Source organism: Quercus suber, unplaced genomic scaffold (genome assembly GCF_002906115.3).
Source record: "Quercus suber isolate HL8 unplaced genomic scaffold, Cork oak 2.0 scaffold_67, whole genome shotgun sequence".
NCBI lineage: Eukaryota > Viridiplantae > Streptophyta > Magnoliopsida > Fagales > Fagaceae > Quercus > Quercus suber.
Genome location: NW_027069532.1, coordinates 28,906 through 44,593, shown reverse-complemented (window position 1 = coordinate 44,593; position 15,688 = coordinate 28,906). Strand labels below are relative to the sequence as shown.

At 32.2% G+C, this 15,688-nt stretch overlaps 1 protein-coding gene across 1 annotated transcript; it reads left to right on the top strand.

Moving 5' to 3' along the window:
• Positions 1–10,226: 10,226 nt before the first annotated feature.
• LOC112040648 (isovalerate--CoA ligase CCL2) lies at positions 10,227–14,726 on the top strand. The gene is made up of 2 exons (XM_024073534.2): positions 10,227–10,784; positions 13,171–14,726. Exons 1-2 carry the CDS (start codon positions 10,413–10,415, stop codon positions 14,614–14,616), a joined length of 1,818 nt encoding a protein of 605 aa, XP_023929302.1. The 5' UTR covers positions 10,227–10,412; the 3' UTR covers positions 14,617–14,726.
• The last annotated feature ends 962 nt before the right edge of the window (positions 14,727–15,688 follow it).

The window sequence follows — 15,688 nt, the reverse complement described above, 5'->3', positions numbered from 1 at the left end:
GGGATTTAATTTTTCTTTTTAAAATTATGTTTTGAAAATAATATTTTTAATTGTTGAAATTGCATTTCTAAAACACAATTTCAAAGAAAATTCTATATTCCCTGTCAACTTCAAAATAGCACCAAATTAAATAATTAATATTAAAAAGAGACTATTTTATAAATTTTGCTTAAACCACCACCATCATCCCAAAAAAAAAAAAAAACTTTGATTTCTTGTTGTTCTCCCAAAACCCTATCACCATTCAAGTTGGAAAACTAATAATTCACTTTCTGCCATCCCCCATTCCTATTGCTTTGACTTCAAAAAAAGAAAAAAAAATGACTTTGTTTCTTTGAAAACAAATATTAAAAAATCACATTTTCTTGTGTTTAGCATTGCAGAAAATAACAAAATACTACAAATATTAAATAAATTACACAAATAAACTTCACACCATAAAAAAACTCTCTCCTATGATAAAGGATGAAAAGTTACCAAAAAAAAAAAATTCAAAAGAGTTAGTCTAGTGATTTTGAGACCTCGTGCGATTCATGAGGTCCTTTTTTTGTTGATAAGTTGCAATATTTCATAGATGAAACTAGATAATTAAAGAAAGGTAATCCACCTTACATGCCATCTGTAAGGTAGATGATAGTTTGCTATTATTGAAACATAAAGCTTGTAAAGAAACTAAAGCCAACTTAGGATGTGCAAAGTTGTTACAAATTCTTTTGACCAAAAAAAAAAAAAAAAAAAACAACTAATAAAAGACTCAGCAAGACTAACAATGTTACTTATTAAAGTCTAGATAGACCAATCCACTACAAACGGGTTAGGAGTAAAGGAATTGAAACATCTTGGAATCATCTAATGTGATTCATGAGGTCTTTATTCAACTTTGATAGCTAACATTTTGGAAGCATCTAATGTGGTTCATGAGGTCTTTATTCAACTTTAATAGCAAATATCTTGGAATCATCCTAACGGATATAGTTTAGGAGTGTAACAAATTAAACGGTGCAATTTCAAAATAACAAATTAAACATTTAACCCATATTAAATCCTCAATCGATATCAACAAATTAAATCTCAGTCCAAAGTGAAACAACATTTGCATTTGTGGTTTAATATGAACTAAGAATTTAATTTGCTATCATTCCAAACATCCTTGTTTAATTTGTTACTTCTAATAGTTTAATATATTACACTTTTTGAAGGTAAAAATAGAAATATGTTACAATTTTAAATTATAAAGAGTTTATTTCGTGTTGTATTATGTTCACATCTATATGAACAATTTTCAATCGTTAATACATTTGTAACCCTAGAATACATACAGAAATAAATTCAATTAAAGTTTTTTTTTTTTTGTGGAGAAAAACAATAAAAGTAATATTGAGGATGATTTCCAAATGAAAGTGGGGTTTCATGAATTCAATATATGTCATCTCAAATGTTGTAAAACAAATAAAATTGTAATATATATATATATATATATATAAATTCGTTTTTTTCAAAAGACGTTTTGATGAATCCCGAGGAAAAGATGTGACATCGGATACAGTACACTTGTCCGTGCCCCACAGCCGGCAGTGAATACTCCAAAATTTTGTACGGTCATAATGAATGGGCCTTGTTATTATGCTGTTGTGAGCTCTTTGCCAAACGGGTGGGCCTGCCTAACTTATATGTAACATTAATAAAACAAAACGGTATCTCTTCATGCTGTTCAGATTAGAATAGATTTATCGTTTACTATCTATGCTTTGCTTCCACTATTTGGGCCCCTTTTTTGTAACTGGATCAGGCCCATTTTCTCATCTCTCTCTCTCCACGTCTCCTCTTCAAAGTTGAGAGTGGATACTGGATATGGTAACATTGGTAAGGTACTTTGATTTATTCTCTTTTCAATAAAATCATTTATTTTAAGAAGAAAAAATTAACAAGTAATTAAGGTCCTCTCTAAACCTAATGGACATTAATTTAATAAAACTAAACTGATTGATTGAACAGTCCAGCTAAGAAATAGGGATCTCATCAAATGACAAGTGTTTTTAAGTCCAAAATCTAACATCATGCTTGCAACAAATGGAACCAACTACTCACAAGTGACTAGACTTTCCATCGGGGCCCTCTCTTTCCCACCATTTTGTTCTTCTTTGGGATTCTTATAATCTTGTCATTTGTCAATGTGATAAGTTAAGATGTCACTGTGAAATGATTTTGTTGGATTGCAATTCGTGAGGTTTGGCTTACCTAAGAAATCCTTGTTCGTTGCGGTTGATCAATGTTATGACCATGGGTTGCGTGGCTTGCATGGATTGGATGCACAAAAGGCAATCAACGTGGGAGTTTTTTTTTTTTTTGGATAATTCAATAGTTGAGATATAAAAGATTTGAATAATGAATTTCTATGTACAAAACACCAAAAAATATCAAGCAGTTCTGATGACTTAAATATCTTTTCATTCATTGGAATTTATATTCTCTTCCTTATAGGGGTTGTCATTTGAGAATAAAGTACATTATTTCTATAAGATATGGTGCTTAACCTGGTTTGAAGGAGCAAAAGTTATTAATAATAGTATTTATTAGAAAAAATAACACCTTAAAGAGTTTCCAATTGAATACTTAATTTTAAATATTATATATAAACGACTACTTGAACCAAAAGACTTAAATTTAAATATTTAAGTCTAAATATGTTATATTAACCATTCACTTTTGTTCATTACTATTTCCACGGCTTTCCTTAACTAACCAAAGTCATACGTAATATCTCAACCATAATAAGACGTGAGAGTTCTATAGTGATAAAATCGTTGTATGTATCACTAGGAGGGAAGATTGGCTTTTTCTCAAATTAAAGCCCCTGTTGCATTCTCACTTTTGAGTGCGTGTTGGTCTTTCAGCCGCGAGTTTGTGGTCGAGGCCTACAGAGTGACTGTAACAATCAATCATCTTTTAAAAAATACTTGGAGTAGGTCCGATGCCATTTCCATTTTCCACTTATACGAAGAAGACAAAACTTAAGAGATAGTACTAATGGACTTTTGAATTACACCGTTTTAGGCCTTCTCTTCTTATCCGGTGGCCATAGCAATCAATTAATACAGAGCACATAGGTCATAGCTGTACTTTACCACACAGATCCTCAATCAGTTGGAGTAAGTACACCCTATTATGGGTGTATACTTCCTCCCTTTCACAAGTTGGTAGGTTTTCTTATCCGGTGGTCCTAGCAATCAATTAATACAAAGCACATAGGCCCTGTGGCGAAGCCAAGATTTTAGTTTAGGGAAAAGGTTATGATTGAAAACAAAATTAATCTAAAAAAATAAGTTTATATTAATAAAAATAAATAAATAACTATATAATAAATAAATAAAGATAATCAATTCATGTTAAATAAAAATTAATTGAAGAGATTAATCAATGTATTTATCTACAATTCAAGAAATTAATCAATGTACTCAAAATAAACTGTGAGATTAACTCAATATAAAACTCAATATAAAAGTGTCAAAACTATAACAATATATTTAAAATGTTTGTATAATGACTCATTGGGACATCTGCTATGGACCTGCTGCTTTAAGCTGAAGTGGTGAGCAATTTTAAACTTGGTTTAGTAGAAGATTATTTTAATTAAAAAATGACTTAATTAAGAAATGAAGTGATATGAGAAAAAAACGTTTTGACTGGCTTAAAAAACAATCTGTTTCTGGACTAAGAAACAGAGCATAGCTCCTAACATGAAAGGCAATTTACCCCTCTCTTTAAAACAGTAGGTAGATGATAAATTAATTGACCTTTTTAACATGTAGGTCAATTTAAAAGCCAAGTTACTAAACGAAAAAGGTTGATTGACTATTTTGTGAGTTTACCTTATCAAGTCCAATGATCAGGGGCGTAGTCATGAATTTTTATATGGGGGGGCCGATTCGAACCATGAAGATTGAAATCGACGACGATGAGTATCATCGTTGTATGGATAGTCTATATTTTTAGGTTAATATGGACTTTCTTTGAAATAAGCTTGTCGGATTTCATTTTGTTTGTTGATAGGGAATTCATATATTTGTTTACGTGATCCTAGATCACGATCTATCTCTTCAGATTGAATTCTTGAACATTTGGAGGGGTCAGGGTGTTCATCAGATATTGAAGTATCAACATTTGTTTCTACAGCCACAGGTATCCTAATTTCTGAATTGCTAACATATTTTTTTCTTAAAAAATGCATCAATTATTTTTCGTTTGCTCATAATTCTTTTAACTTTAAGAATATGACTCAAAAATTAACCTGAAAAGAAGTTTAAAAAATAAAATTTTAATTAGAAATTTTTACTTAGCTATATGGATGTTATTCATACTCAAGAAAAAATAAAATTTCCACTATAATTTAAACATACGACCAATTTTTAATATGACTTTAATTAATAATAAGCCCTCAAACAAAAAAAAAAAAAAAATTAAACACACAAGTATTGGTATATAACATAAACCAAACAATTTAACAATACCCACAGCCACATCCACAATCATATGATATCTAACTAATCAAAAATAGGCAATAAATCAAAACAATTTTACCTTAAAAACTTTGTCTTCACAAAATGCAAAGATGGGTCACCCGTGTGGTAATACCTACTGCCTCTGCCTGACTGCCTCCAACTTTAGATCTTTTCTTCAAGATTCATCACAAACAATCTCCCCATTCCTTTAATCATGTATTTCTCTAAAAATCTATGAAAATATAAAGAGCATGTGAATATTTAGGTGTAGATAGTTGAGAAAGTAAAAAATAAAAGACACTAAAAAGAGATAAATGTCTAATGCTTAAGAAAGAGAAGAAAACTCACCAGTCACCAAGTAGTCACCAAGTTCCAAAACTAAAGCTGATGAATAAAGAAAAAATTGGTCAGGATTTTTTTTTTCCTCGAATTATGAGTATAGAGGACTGGAGTTTTGGGGGTTGGTAGGTAGGCAAGGGTACCAGTGCAAATGAAAGTGTACCAAATAAGACAAAACAAAAGAATAAGAAGTAAAGAAAGGGATTCTATGGATCAGTGAGTGGATTTTTTGAGATGAAAAAGTGAAGTTTTGTTTTTAGTGTTTGGACTTGAGCAGACCAGCTTATTTTATTTGGAGTACATAAGGTGATAAGGCCTAAAACTAAAGCTGGGTTTAGGAGAATATTTGAGCTGGACTTGGGAGAATAATTGAGAATTGGGCATGGGGAGGGCCGGCTGGGAGGCCGGCTATCCAATATTGGGGGGCCCAATTTTTTTTTTCTACCTACTCTAATGAAAAAAATAAAAAAATAAAAATTGCAGGGGCCGGGGCCCCCCCAAGCCACTATATGGCTCCGCCCCTACTAATGATTGAAATAAATAGTTTAAATGCTTAACAATAAGAAACGTTAGGTACAACAAAACACAAGTTCATCTACAAATATAACTGGAAAGTAATTAATATAACCAACAGATATTTGGAAAATAACTAAAGGTATTTTTTGGGCGGGTCCCGGGGTGACTGCCCCCTCGACCCCCCGGCTCCACCCATGGTCATAGCTGTACTTTATCACATAGATTCTCAATCAATAAGAGGAAGTACACCAGCTTGTGGGTCCCACCAGCTGTGAAAGGAGAGAAACATATACCTGTAACAGGGTGTATTTTCTCCAATTAGTAGACAGCAACAATTTTAATAAGGCTTTTACTGTTGTGTTTATTTAAGACATATATTAGTAAATAATTTTAAGAAATTTTTTATAAGAAAATAAAAAAATGATAAACTTTTTCCTTAGCTTCTTCATAATTTTTTTTTTTAAAAAAAATAGATGATTAATATGTGTTCTAAAAATATACATTAATCAGACCCAAATATTCAATAATTGGACTTCTTATTCAGTGGTCCACTGGTCCTAACAAATAATTAATACAGAACATATAGCTGTACTTTATCCTTAGAGTGTCTCTATCGTAGTATCCTTATGAGCAGGGGCATCTTTAGGCATTTTGGGACTTCAGGGAAAAATTAAAATGAGATATTTTATATATTTAAATATTACTTAAATAATTTTTTTACTTAAAATATATTCTTTTTTTTTAGATGCAAAATAAATTATTAAATTTTTGCATTTAATTTCTTTTAACAATTTTTTAATAAATAATATGGTTAATCCACTTTATTTTTATTGTGACATTATTAATCATAGATATGATTTTATTTTTTTATTTTTGAATTTTTTTTGTTGCAAAATCAATTGTAACGGGTATTTTATCAATCTATTATATAACTATAAATTTATTTAGTAGTAATTAATTATATATTTATTATATTTTTCAATTTTCACATAACTTAATTTATTTTTCAAAAAATTAAAAGGACAAAGGATTTTGCTTGAACCCCAAAAAATATATTTTAATATGATGAAATGTGTGGTTTGTGGAGAAGGGTGTGAATTACGGGCGGACCTAAGATTTCAAGCTGAGGGGCCAAAGTATAAGAGGAAAAAAAAAATCCAAATAGGTGTCTATATAGTACTAAAAACTATCAATCAAGATCAATACACATAATCATTGTTTCTTATACATTAAGATGCAATCATTTACTAACAAAAACAAAAAAATACAAAATAATATTGTTTCTTAAGAGTATCAACTAATGCCAAAAAAAAAAAAAAAAAAAAAATCACAAACCAAAACTTACTTTTGCTATTATAATATAACATTTTAAATGTCTTGTACAATAGTATTTTTGGTATTTGGTGTTTTAAATACTAAATATTTACCATTTAGAATACCTAATGCTAGTACTCTAATATTGAGCTAACTAAGATTTTTTTTTTTTAAAAAAAATTTTGTTTTTGTTAAATTTTTGAGTTGTGTAGTTGTTAGTTGGGCTAAACTAATTAAAAGGGAAAGAGTCTAAGTTTTTGAAAGAATGAGGCATAACTCTAGAAATAAAAAAAATATAACCAGTAATTTTTTTTTTTTGGGTACCCATCTTCCATAGATAGGAAGACCCAAGGCAAACTAGACACATCACTCATCAGTATTAAGGAAACAAATAAAAACAATATAAACTCTACAGCAAACAAACTTGGGAAAATATCTTAAATGTCAAAAGGACCTAAAGGAAGCAATTAACTAACAAATCAATGCACGACTACTAAATAAAATACAGTTAAAGCAAATACAAAGAAAGATTAAAAAAAAAAAAAAAAAAAAACTTTCTTTCACCAATGTGTACTAAAAAAAAAGAGAGAGAGAGAGAGAGAGAGAGAGAGAGAGAGAGAGATTGATTGATTTCAGCTTCTAGGTCAAGACAAAATTAATCTTCCTTAAAAAAAAAAAATTGTAGTATGGTATAATTTATTACTCCTAGATTGGGACTTCTTTCCCCATTTTTTTTTTCTTTGTCATTTTTGTTTCCTAGTTTTTTCATTTTTGTCTCTAATAAGAGATTCAATTTATTCATTTTTACAAAAATAAATTTTTTTTGAATGAGAGATTTGGGGTTCAATTGCTTAAAATTTGGGACCTTTCTCATTTTGAGGGTCTTCAGAAGTCGCCTTACTTGCCTAAGGCAAGAGCTGCCCTGCTCATGAGAATTAATAAAAATCTATTAACTCATTTATTGTTAAAAATATGATGTGTATATCATTGTCTTCGTTGAATAACGGTACCAGCTGGGTCCAAAAGTCACTGGCTGTGAATGTGATATATAGGGTCCGTTTAGATAGCACTTATTGTTGCTGAAAGTTGCTAAAAACTGATTGTTGCTGAAAACACTGTAGCAAAATAATTTTTAAATGTGTAAATAGTGTTGTGAGACCCACTTTTAATATTAAATATTGCGTGAACAGTGCATAAACAGTGCGTAAACAGTGCACGCACAGTACATGCACAGTAAAATTTGTCCCCCCAAAGTCAAAAAAGCAAAAAAAAAAAAAAAAAAGAAAAAAAAAAAGGAGAAAACGTGAAACGAAAACGTGCCGCAACTTGCCTTGCAATCCAAACGCACGCATAGAATAGGTAACAAGGAAAGGTTGTTAACAAAAAAATAAAAAACAAGGAAAGGTTATCATATTTCATATAAATCAAGAGCCAATTTTTTTTTTTTTTGAGAAACCAGCCCACAAGTGAGGACCGAAATTTATTCATGAATGAAACTGAGATCATGGTTGTAAACATCCACAATGTCAGGAGGAACTTCCTCCATCCATACTAACAGAGGATTACAAAATGATCTCCGTGCTAAGCGGTGAGCAACACAATTACCCAAACGCTTAATGTGGTGAAAAGAAATGCTGCAGAAGGAGCGAGACAAAACATGGATGTCTTCTAATATGTGACCCAGGTCCGAGGCAAGGAGAGTTTGCTCCCTGATTGCGTTGATAATAATTTCAGAATCGCCTTCAATCATTACTCGCTCAAAACCAAGTTCTTTAGCAAATAGTAGGGCCCTACGTGCTGCTATCACTTCCACTGTCTCTACCGAAGTAGGCAGGGGAATCTCTTGTGAAAGGGTAGCCAAAACCAATCCAGCCGAGTCCCGAACAACCAAGCCAAGGCCAGCTGAAGATTGGGTCGAGAATAAAGCGCCGTCGAAGTTAACTTTCACCAAACCTGGTGGGGGAGGTTTCCAACGAACCGAGCGAGCTGTACGAGGAATCTATGAGTGGATGGGGCGTAAGTGATTGAACTCTTGCACCAACGCCCTGGCCTGGTCTGGGATTTTTTCAAGGCACAACCCGCCTTCCCCGAAAGCAGCTCTGTTTCTATACATCCAGAGCAAAGACATGGTATTGGCAAAAGTCTCAATGCAACTGGGGTCTTTGAATGCTAAGTGCATTAACTCCAAAAAGGATGTATTGGGCGAAGTAGCATCCTTGAGGATAGCGAACTGTGGGAGCCAGACCGAGTCAAGTTTTTTGCACGACCATAATGCATGGGTTATGGTCTCTGGTTCAAGAGAACAGTTGGGGCAGGTGCCATCAATGAGGAGCTTTCTACGCACTAGGTTCGCCTTTGAAGGGAGGGACTCGCAGCAAGCACGCCAGAGGAGAGTGCGAATGCAATTTGGGACATGGAGCTTCCAGATTTGCTTCAACACATCCCTGTTTCCAGAAAGGTCGGAGGCACCCGGCGTCTCAATATCATCAACCTCACGAAGCAGCTTGTATCCAGATTTGACTGAGTAAGTCCCACTGCTGGTTTTTGGCCAAAAACAACCAATCCGGAGAGTCTGCAAGACTCAAAGGGATAGCATTAACCATTTTTGCCTCAAAAGGGAGGAAGATAACATCAACTAGGCTCCGTTTCCCAGTGACCCAAGAAAAAAAACAACCCCACTAGCCTCCAAGTGAACTTGTCACTGAGAGGGACAAAGCACCTTCAAAGAAGGGACCACTATTCTACACCCACTGGAGAAGATGGAACCCACCTATCTCAAGCGAGAGAGAAACCAATGAAAAAACCATCAAGAGCCAATTTCTTGTTGTACCACTGAGGAAATGTCACATCATCCTATAATACAAACAAGTAATAAGGCTGGAGAAATTTTATTTTAAATATCAACTAATAACAGACTTATGGACATCACCTCCTTTTTTTTCCTTTTTTTTTTTTTTCATTGTTTTATAACAATGAATTTGTGAATAAACAGAGGGAGAAGACTGAATAATTTCATGAGAGAGAGAGAGAGAGAGAGAGAGCTTGGCTATCATCTATATATATCCCACTAAATAGTTAATAAGTTTTTTTTTTTTTTTAAAGAATAATTATAAGGAAGACATATAAGTAAATTGAGCGATTTTAATTATTTATCTATAACTCGCACTAGGACCACTACTAAATTGAGCAATTTTAAGGAGAAAGTAAGGTTGTAATCAAAACTAATCTTGACTTCTAAAAATTAAAAAAAAAAATTATCTTTTTTTTTTATAATATATTTTAACTTTCTATCTTTTGATTTAATCTTGCTAACTTTTTCCTCTCACTTAAAAAATATATCTGTCTTCCATCAAAACCAATCTAATCTGAGGCAAGGCAACCTACTCCTATCATTTTTTTTTTCAAATTTGAATCCAATGCAATAATCTTGGCATTATCATTTTGATGTGAGAGGAAAAAGTTAACAAGATTAAAAAATAAAAAAAAATTCAAAATCAAAAGGTAGAAAGTTAAAATATATATATATATATATTTTAAATTCCAAGAGTTTAGATTAAAAACTCAATTTAAACTCTTTTAAAAATGCAGCTATTGCATCCACCGGATTTCAATCTCAATTTTTTGAACATATCCTCTACTTTCCTGCAGTCATGACTCGTGACTTGCTCCACATGATATCACAGATTGTTTTTTCTTAATATATCAAGATTTGATGACAGTCCTTAAAAAGCTCTAGTCTTGTTTATGCTCATTAATATCTCACTCCCACATGTTCACATCTGTTTCTCCGTCACTATGAATCACTTCTTCAAGAACTCGTTGACTCGCTTCATTTGCAGCTTAAATCACTTCCACTTTTCTTTCACTCAAAGCTCTCGCAAATTCTCTCACTTTTCTGAGCCAGAATCATGGAGATCAATGGAGGGTCTGATTCGTTGCTCGGCAAATTACGTTCCTTTGACTCCCATAAGCTTCTTGGAGCGAGCAGCAAAGGCTTACAGAGACACAACCTCTGTTGTGTATGGTTCTGTGAGGTATACTTGGGGGGACACGCATGAACGGTGTCTGAATCTAGCTTCTGCTCTGACCCAGTTGGGAATTTCCCGTGGAGATGTGGTGAGTTGGTTCATTTGATTTTTCTCTTTTGTTCATGATTCCTTGATTTGATTTTGGGTTTTGATCATTGTTCTGTGGAGTCCATGTTTACTTTGACTTGTTACATGTTATGCTTCCTCGATTCATATCCTTTCTGAATGGCCAAAACTTTCCTGTACCCTTAAAGAGGTCTCCAATTCAATTCAACTACATAATAATATTGGTATTGATCAGTGAACTACGTGATTGGATTTAATTTCCTTTGAAAAAGATGACATATAGTTTAAGCACTAACATCCAGTGGATGAAAAAAAAAAAAAAAACCTATTTTACGGACTCAAACAACGCTTTATCTATTTTACTTATCTATTTCACAATTCACCTAATATCTCGGTTCTTATTTTTACATACAACCTAATAAAATAGAGAAGTGCTACATCCACAATATTTTTACAACAAATCATAGGTAGTTAGTTATTATTAATTTAAATTTGAACTTATCATTGAGATTACTATTTTGCCTTAACAATAATAACGAGTAACAACTTGCCACCTACGATTTTTTGTAAAAATGTTGTGAAAATATTGTGGAGATAGCATTTCTCAATAAAATAATACTAGCCTCATCACATGCGCTTTACACAAGCGATGAGGTTCTTTTTTTTTTTTCTTTTTTTTTTAGTTTAATATAATTTTTCAATTTGAATTTATCTATTGTTAGTGAGGTTACACATGAATGAATTTTTAAGAAACTAAAATTTAGGATTTGAAATGGAGTAAACTACTGGTTTAGTGTTTGCCAGTTTTTAGGAAAAAATGCATCAAACGTGCATTATATATGTTTAAATAGAGAGTATGATCATTTTTTAAAAAAAAGTTTCTCTGGTATTTTTTTTTAATTTTTAATTTTTAATTTTTGAATTTTGTTGAATTACAATTTTAACTCTTTTTTTTTTTTTTAGAATAAAGATTATCTAATTAGATTAGGGGTATTTTTGATATTTTTTGAAGCCATAACTAACTTTCTGAATCCTCTTAATATATAGAGATATATAGAGATTAGCCTCATCACTTGCGCTTCATGCATGTAATAAGGCTCTTTTTTTTAGATAATTTTTTTTTTATAGGAACTTGGGGTAGAAAAAAAAAAAAAAAAAAGAACACGTTTATTTATTTATTTTTAAAGAAACATGGGGTAGTTTTGGTTGTGTAGATGGGGTAGTGAGAAGTTTTATAGAACATGGGGGTAGTTTTATAAATATTGGTAGGTTTTTTGTTTTTAATTTTTGTCAATTTACAGTTTTAATCTCATTTTTATGTTTTAGGAATAAGGATAAGTTAATTAAATTAGGGGTATTTTTAGAAGTCAAAAAGACAATAACTAACTTTCCGAATCTTCTTAATATATAGAGATAAATTACCTAATAAGATAATAATAAAAATACTCTTCTGTCACTTTCCTCTCACTCTTTTTTTCTCTTCACCCTCGATCACAAGATTAAAAAATAATTTTTTTCTTTACAACCCTTGAACAGTATATGCAACCTTATTGTAGCAAGGTGGCAAATTTTTTTAAGTTTACAAACCCGAATGAAGTGGGTTTTGAGTGTCTTGGGTTGTAAAATAGCAACATGGGCGTTTACACCCCCAATGCTAGTGCTCTTAAATGTTGGATTGGTCAATGCCATGTAGTTGAATTTAATTGTGAAGTTAACGTGCATAATTGCATCAAGCGATGAACCATGTGATTGAATTTATTATCCTTGGCAAGATTACTTTGTTTATGTTGCATTGGTCAATGCCTATATGGTTGAATCAAATTCTGAACCAAGGTACACCAGCACTGTAAAGTTTACCCTTCTTGAATAGATGTCTAAATCTTTATTTGGTATTTGTAGTATTTATAATTTATCTATCATTTTTGTTTGGGGATTCAAGATTTTCCAATGTCATATCTGTTTTGGTATAGAATGATTTCGTTTTGGGCTAAGCAAATGAATTTGATTTGGTCTATTAGCATTACTTGCTCTACCTACCAAAATGAGAAGGGTTACTATGCTGTGAATTTTTCTTGCAATGAAATGGTTTTTCTTTTTATTTTTTTAATAAGAATTAATTAATTGATGACTGGGTAAAAAAGAGATACGATTAAGACTATTAGTGATAACTGATAAGCGTGTCATAATTTTACTCCTTTAGTTTCTTGATATGCATTTTCTATTTTGAAACTCATGAAAAGTTGATTGTCAAATTGATCCACTTGCTTGATGTTAGCTTGCCACTGAGATTCCGTGCCTATTTAAAAAAATTTATAGCAAGAAATAATGGAGTTTTGCCATTGAAATTCCCTAGGATGCAGTAAATTCTCGCCCACTTCATGGTTGAAACTCTAGAGTTGTTTATGCAGGTTGCAACCCTGGCTCCTAATGTCCCAGCAATGCATGAGCTTCATTTTGCAGTTCCAATGGCAGGAGCTCTTCTCTGTACACTTAATACACGCCATGATTCAGCGATGTTGTCAATCCTACTAAGACATTCAGAAGCCAAGATCATATTTGTAGACTACCAGTTACTTGATATTGCTAATGGAGCACTCAAGCTTCTTGCCAAGACAGAAAGAAAGCCACCAATCTTAGTCTTAATAGTTGAATCTGATGGCTCATTACCCACTGATCACCGCATTACTTCTGAAACTTATGAATATGAGAGTCTGCTGGAAAATGGGCACAACGGATTTGAGATAAGACGACCAAATAGTGAATGGGATCCTATTAGTGTAAATTACACTTCTGGCACAACATCTAGACCAAAAGGAGTGGTGTATAGTCACAGAGGTGCCTACCTCAATACTCTGGCAACAATTCTTCTACATGGGATTGGCTCAATGCCGGTTTACCTTTGGACTGTGCCTATGTTTCATTGCAATGGGTGGTGCCTCATTTGGGGATTGGCAGCTCAAGGTGGCACCAATATATGCCTTAGAAAAGTTACTCCAAAGGATATATTTGATAACATTGCTCTGCATAATGTCACACACATGGGAGGGGCACCAACTGTCCTAAACATGATTGTAAATTCACCAATCAGTGATCGGAAGCCGCTTCCTCACAAGGTGGAAGCAATGACAGGAGGTTCACCACCACCTCCACAGATTCTTTCCAAAATGGAAGAATTGGGTTTTGGTGTGTCTCACTTATATGGCCTAACAGAAACATATGGCCCAGGAACTTCTTGCATATGGAAACCTGAATGGGATTCTCTACCTCTTGATAAACGATACAAACTAAAAGCTCGACAAGGAGTGCAACATCCTGGATTGGAGGAGGTAGATGTGAAAGATCCTGTTACAATGGCAAGTGTACCAGCTGATGGTAAAACTATGGGGGAGATCATGTTTAGAGGAAACACAGTAATGAGTGGATACCTGAAAGATTTGAAAGCAACAGAAGAAGCATTCAGTGGTGGCTGGTTTCGAAGTGGGGATTTAGCTGTGAAACATCCTGATAATTATATAGAAGTAAAGGACCGATCGAAGGATATAATAATTTCTGGTGGGGAAAACATAAGCACAGTTGAGGTGGAAACAGTTTTGTTTGGTCATTCAGCAGTTCTTGAGGCTGCAGTGGTTGCAAGGCCAGATGATCATTGGGGCCAAACTCCTTGTGCCTTTGTGAAGTTAAAGGAAGGATATGATGTTGATTCCCAAGAAATAATCAAGTTTTGTAGGGATCATTTACCACATTATATGACTCCTCGAACTGTCATTTTTGAGGATTTGCCAAAAACTTCAACTGGAAAGATACAAAAGTTTATTCTGAGAGAGAAAGCAAAGGCTCTGGGAAGCCTTTCTTGACCAAAACGTAGTTTTGCAATTGTTGAAGCAAGTTAATCTCCTCGGAATGTAAATTTTTATTCTTTGTTCTATAATAAATAATAATAAGTGAAAACAACTTTAAAGGCGAAGGGATTTTGCTTTTGGAGAAGTTCAAATGAAAAGTTATTTAAAGGGTTAAAATTGTTATAGCTGAAATTGTCTTAAAAGTGCTTTAGAGGGTTCTTAAAATTGAACTTTAAGGCTAAAGCTGAAATTTGAAGTTTTTAGGGGGATTTATATATATATATATATATATAAAATATACAATTCACCTGTTTTATAAATCCAAAATTAAAACACTATTCACTATGATTTGTTAATACCCAAAACACTAAAGAGTTTTTCACTTAAAGCGCTACATTGCAAATACTCCCCTACTAAAGCTCTACTGTTGAAGCTTTAATTACTTCCTACAACAAGACCAAACAAACATTGAAACATGGAATTTTTAAGAAGAATTTATATAATTCATTACTCATTTTATAAATTCAAAACATTAAAGAACTATTCACTGAAATTTATCAAATACTCAAAATGTTTAACTAAGAGCATTTCAGTTAAAGCTCTATGTTGCAAAAGTTCTACAAGATTATGAGAAAGCTATTTCTTATAAAAACTAGTATAATCCATGCAAACGCATAGAAGTATTTAAAATTAAACACAATTTTTTTATAAAAATATAAATAATTAGTAAAGTTATTAAAATAAAATAACATGTAACACATTCATATATAAAGATATATTTAAAATTAAACATAATTTTTATCATAAAATATAAATAATTAGTCAAATTATTTTTAAAAATGTAAACATAATTAGTCAAATATTAAAATTTGTACCTAAATTTAATACTACTTATGATCATTTTTTTTTCTAATTTTTAATAAGATAAAACGTGTGGTGATCTTTGTTGTTTAGCGATTTTTATTGAGTATTTGTGATTTTTTTTTAAAAAAATTTATAGTTCATTAATATTAGATTCTTAGTATTTTGTATTTATTAACTCACTTTAACACAAATATTAAAATATTTGAGCGGACACATGAGACAA

What these genes read in the sequence shown, in the direction of transcription:
- LOC112040648 (XM_024073534.2), top strand. Translation starts at nt 10,413, where the DNA reads ATGCTCATTAATATCTCACTCCCACATGTTCACATCTGTTTCTCCGTC. An exon ending in GAATTTCCCGTGGAGATGTG is followed by an intron (nt 10,785 to 13,170) that starts GTGAGTTGGTTC and finishes TTGTTTATGCAG; the next exon opens with GTTGCAACCCTGGCTCCTAA.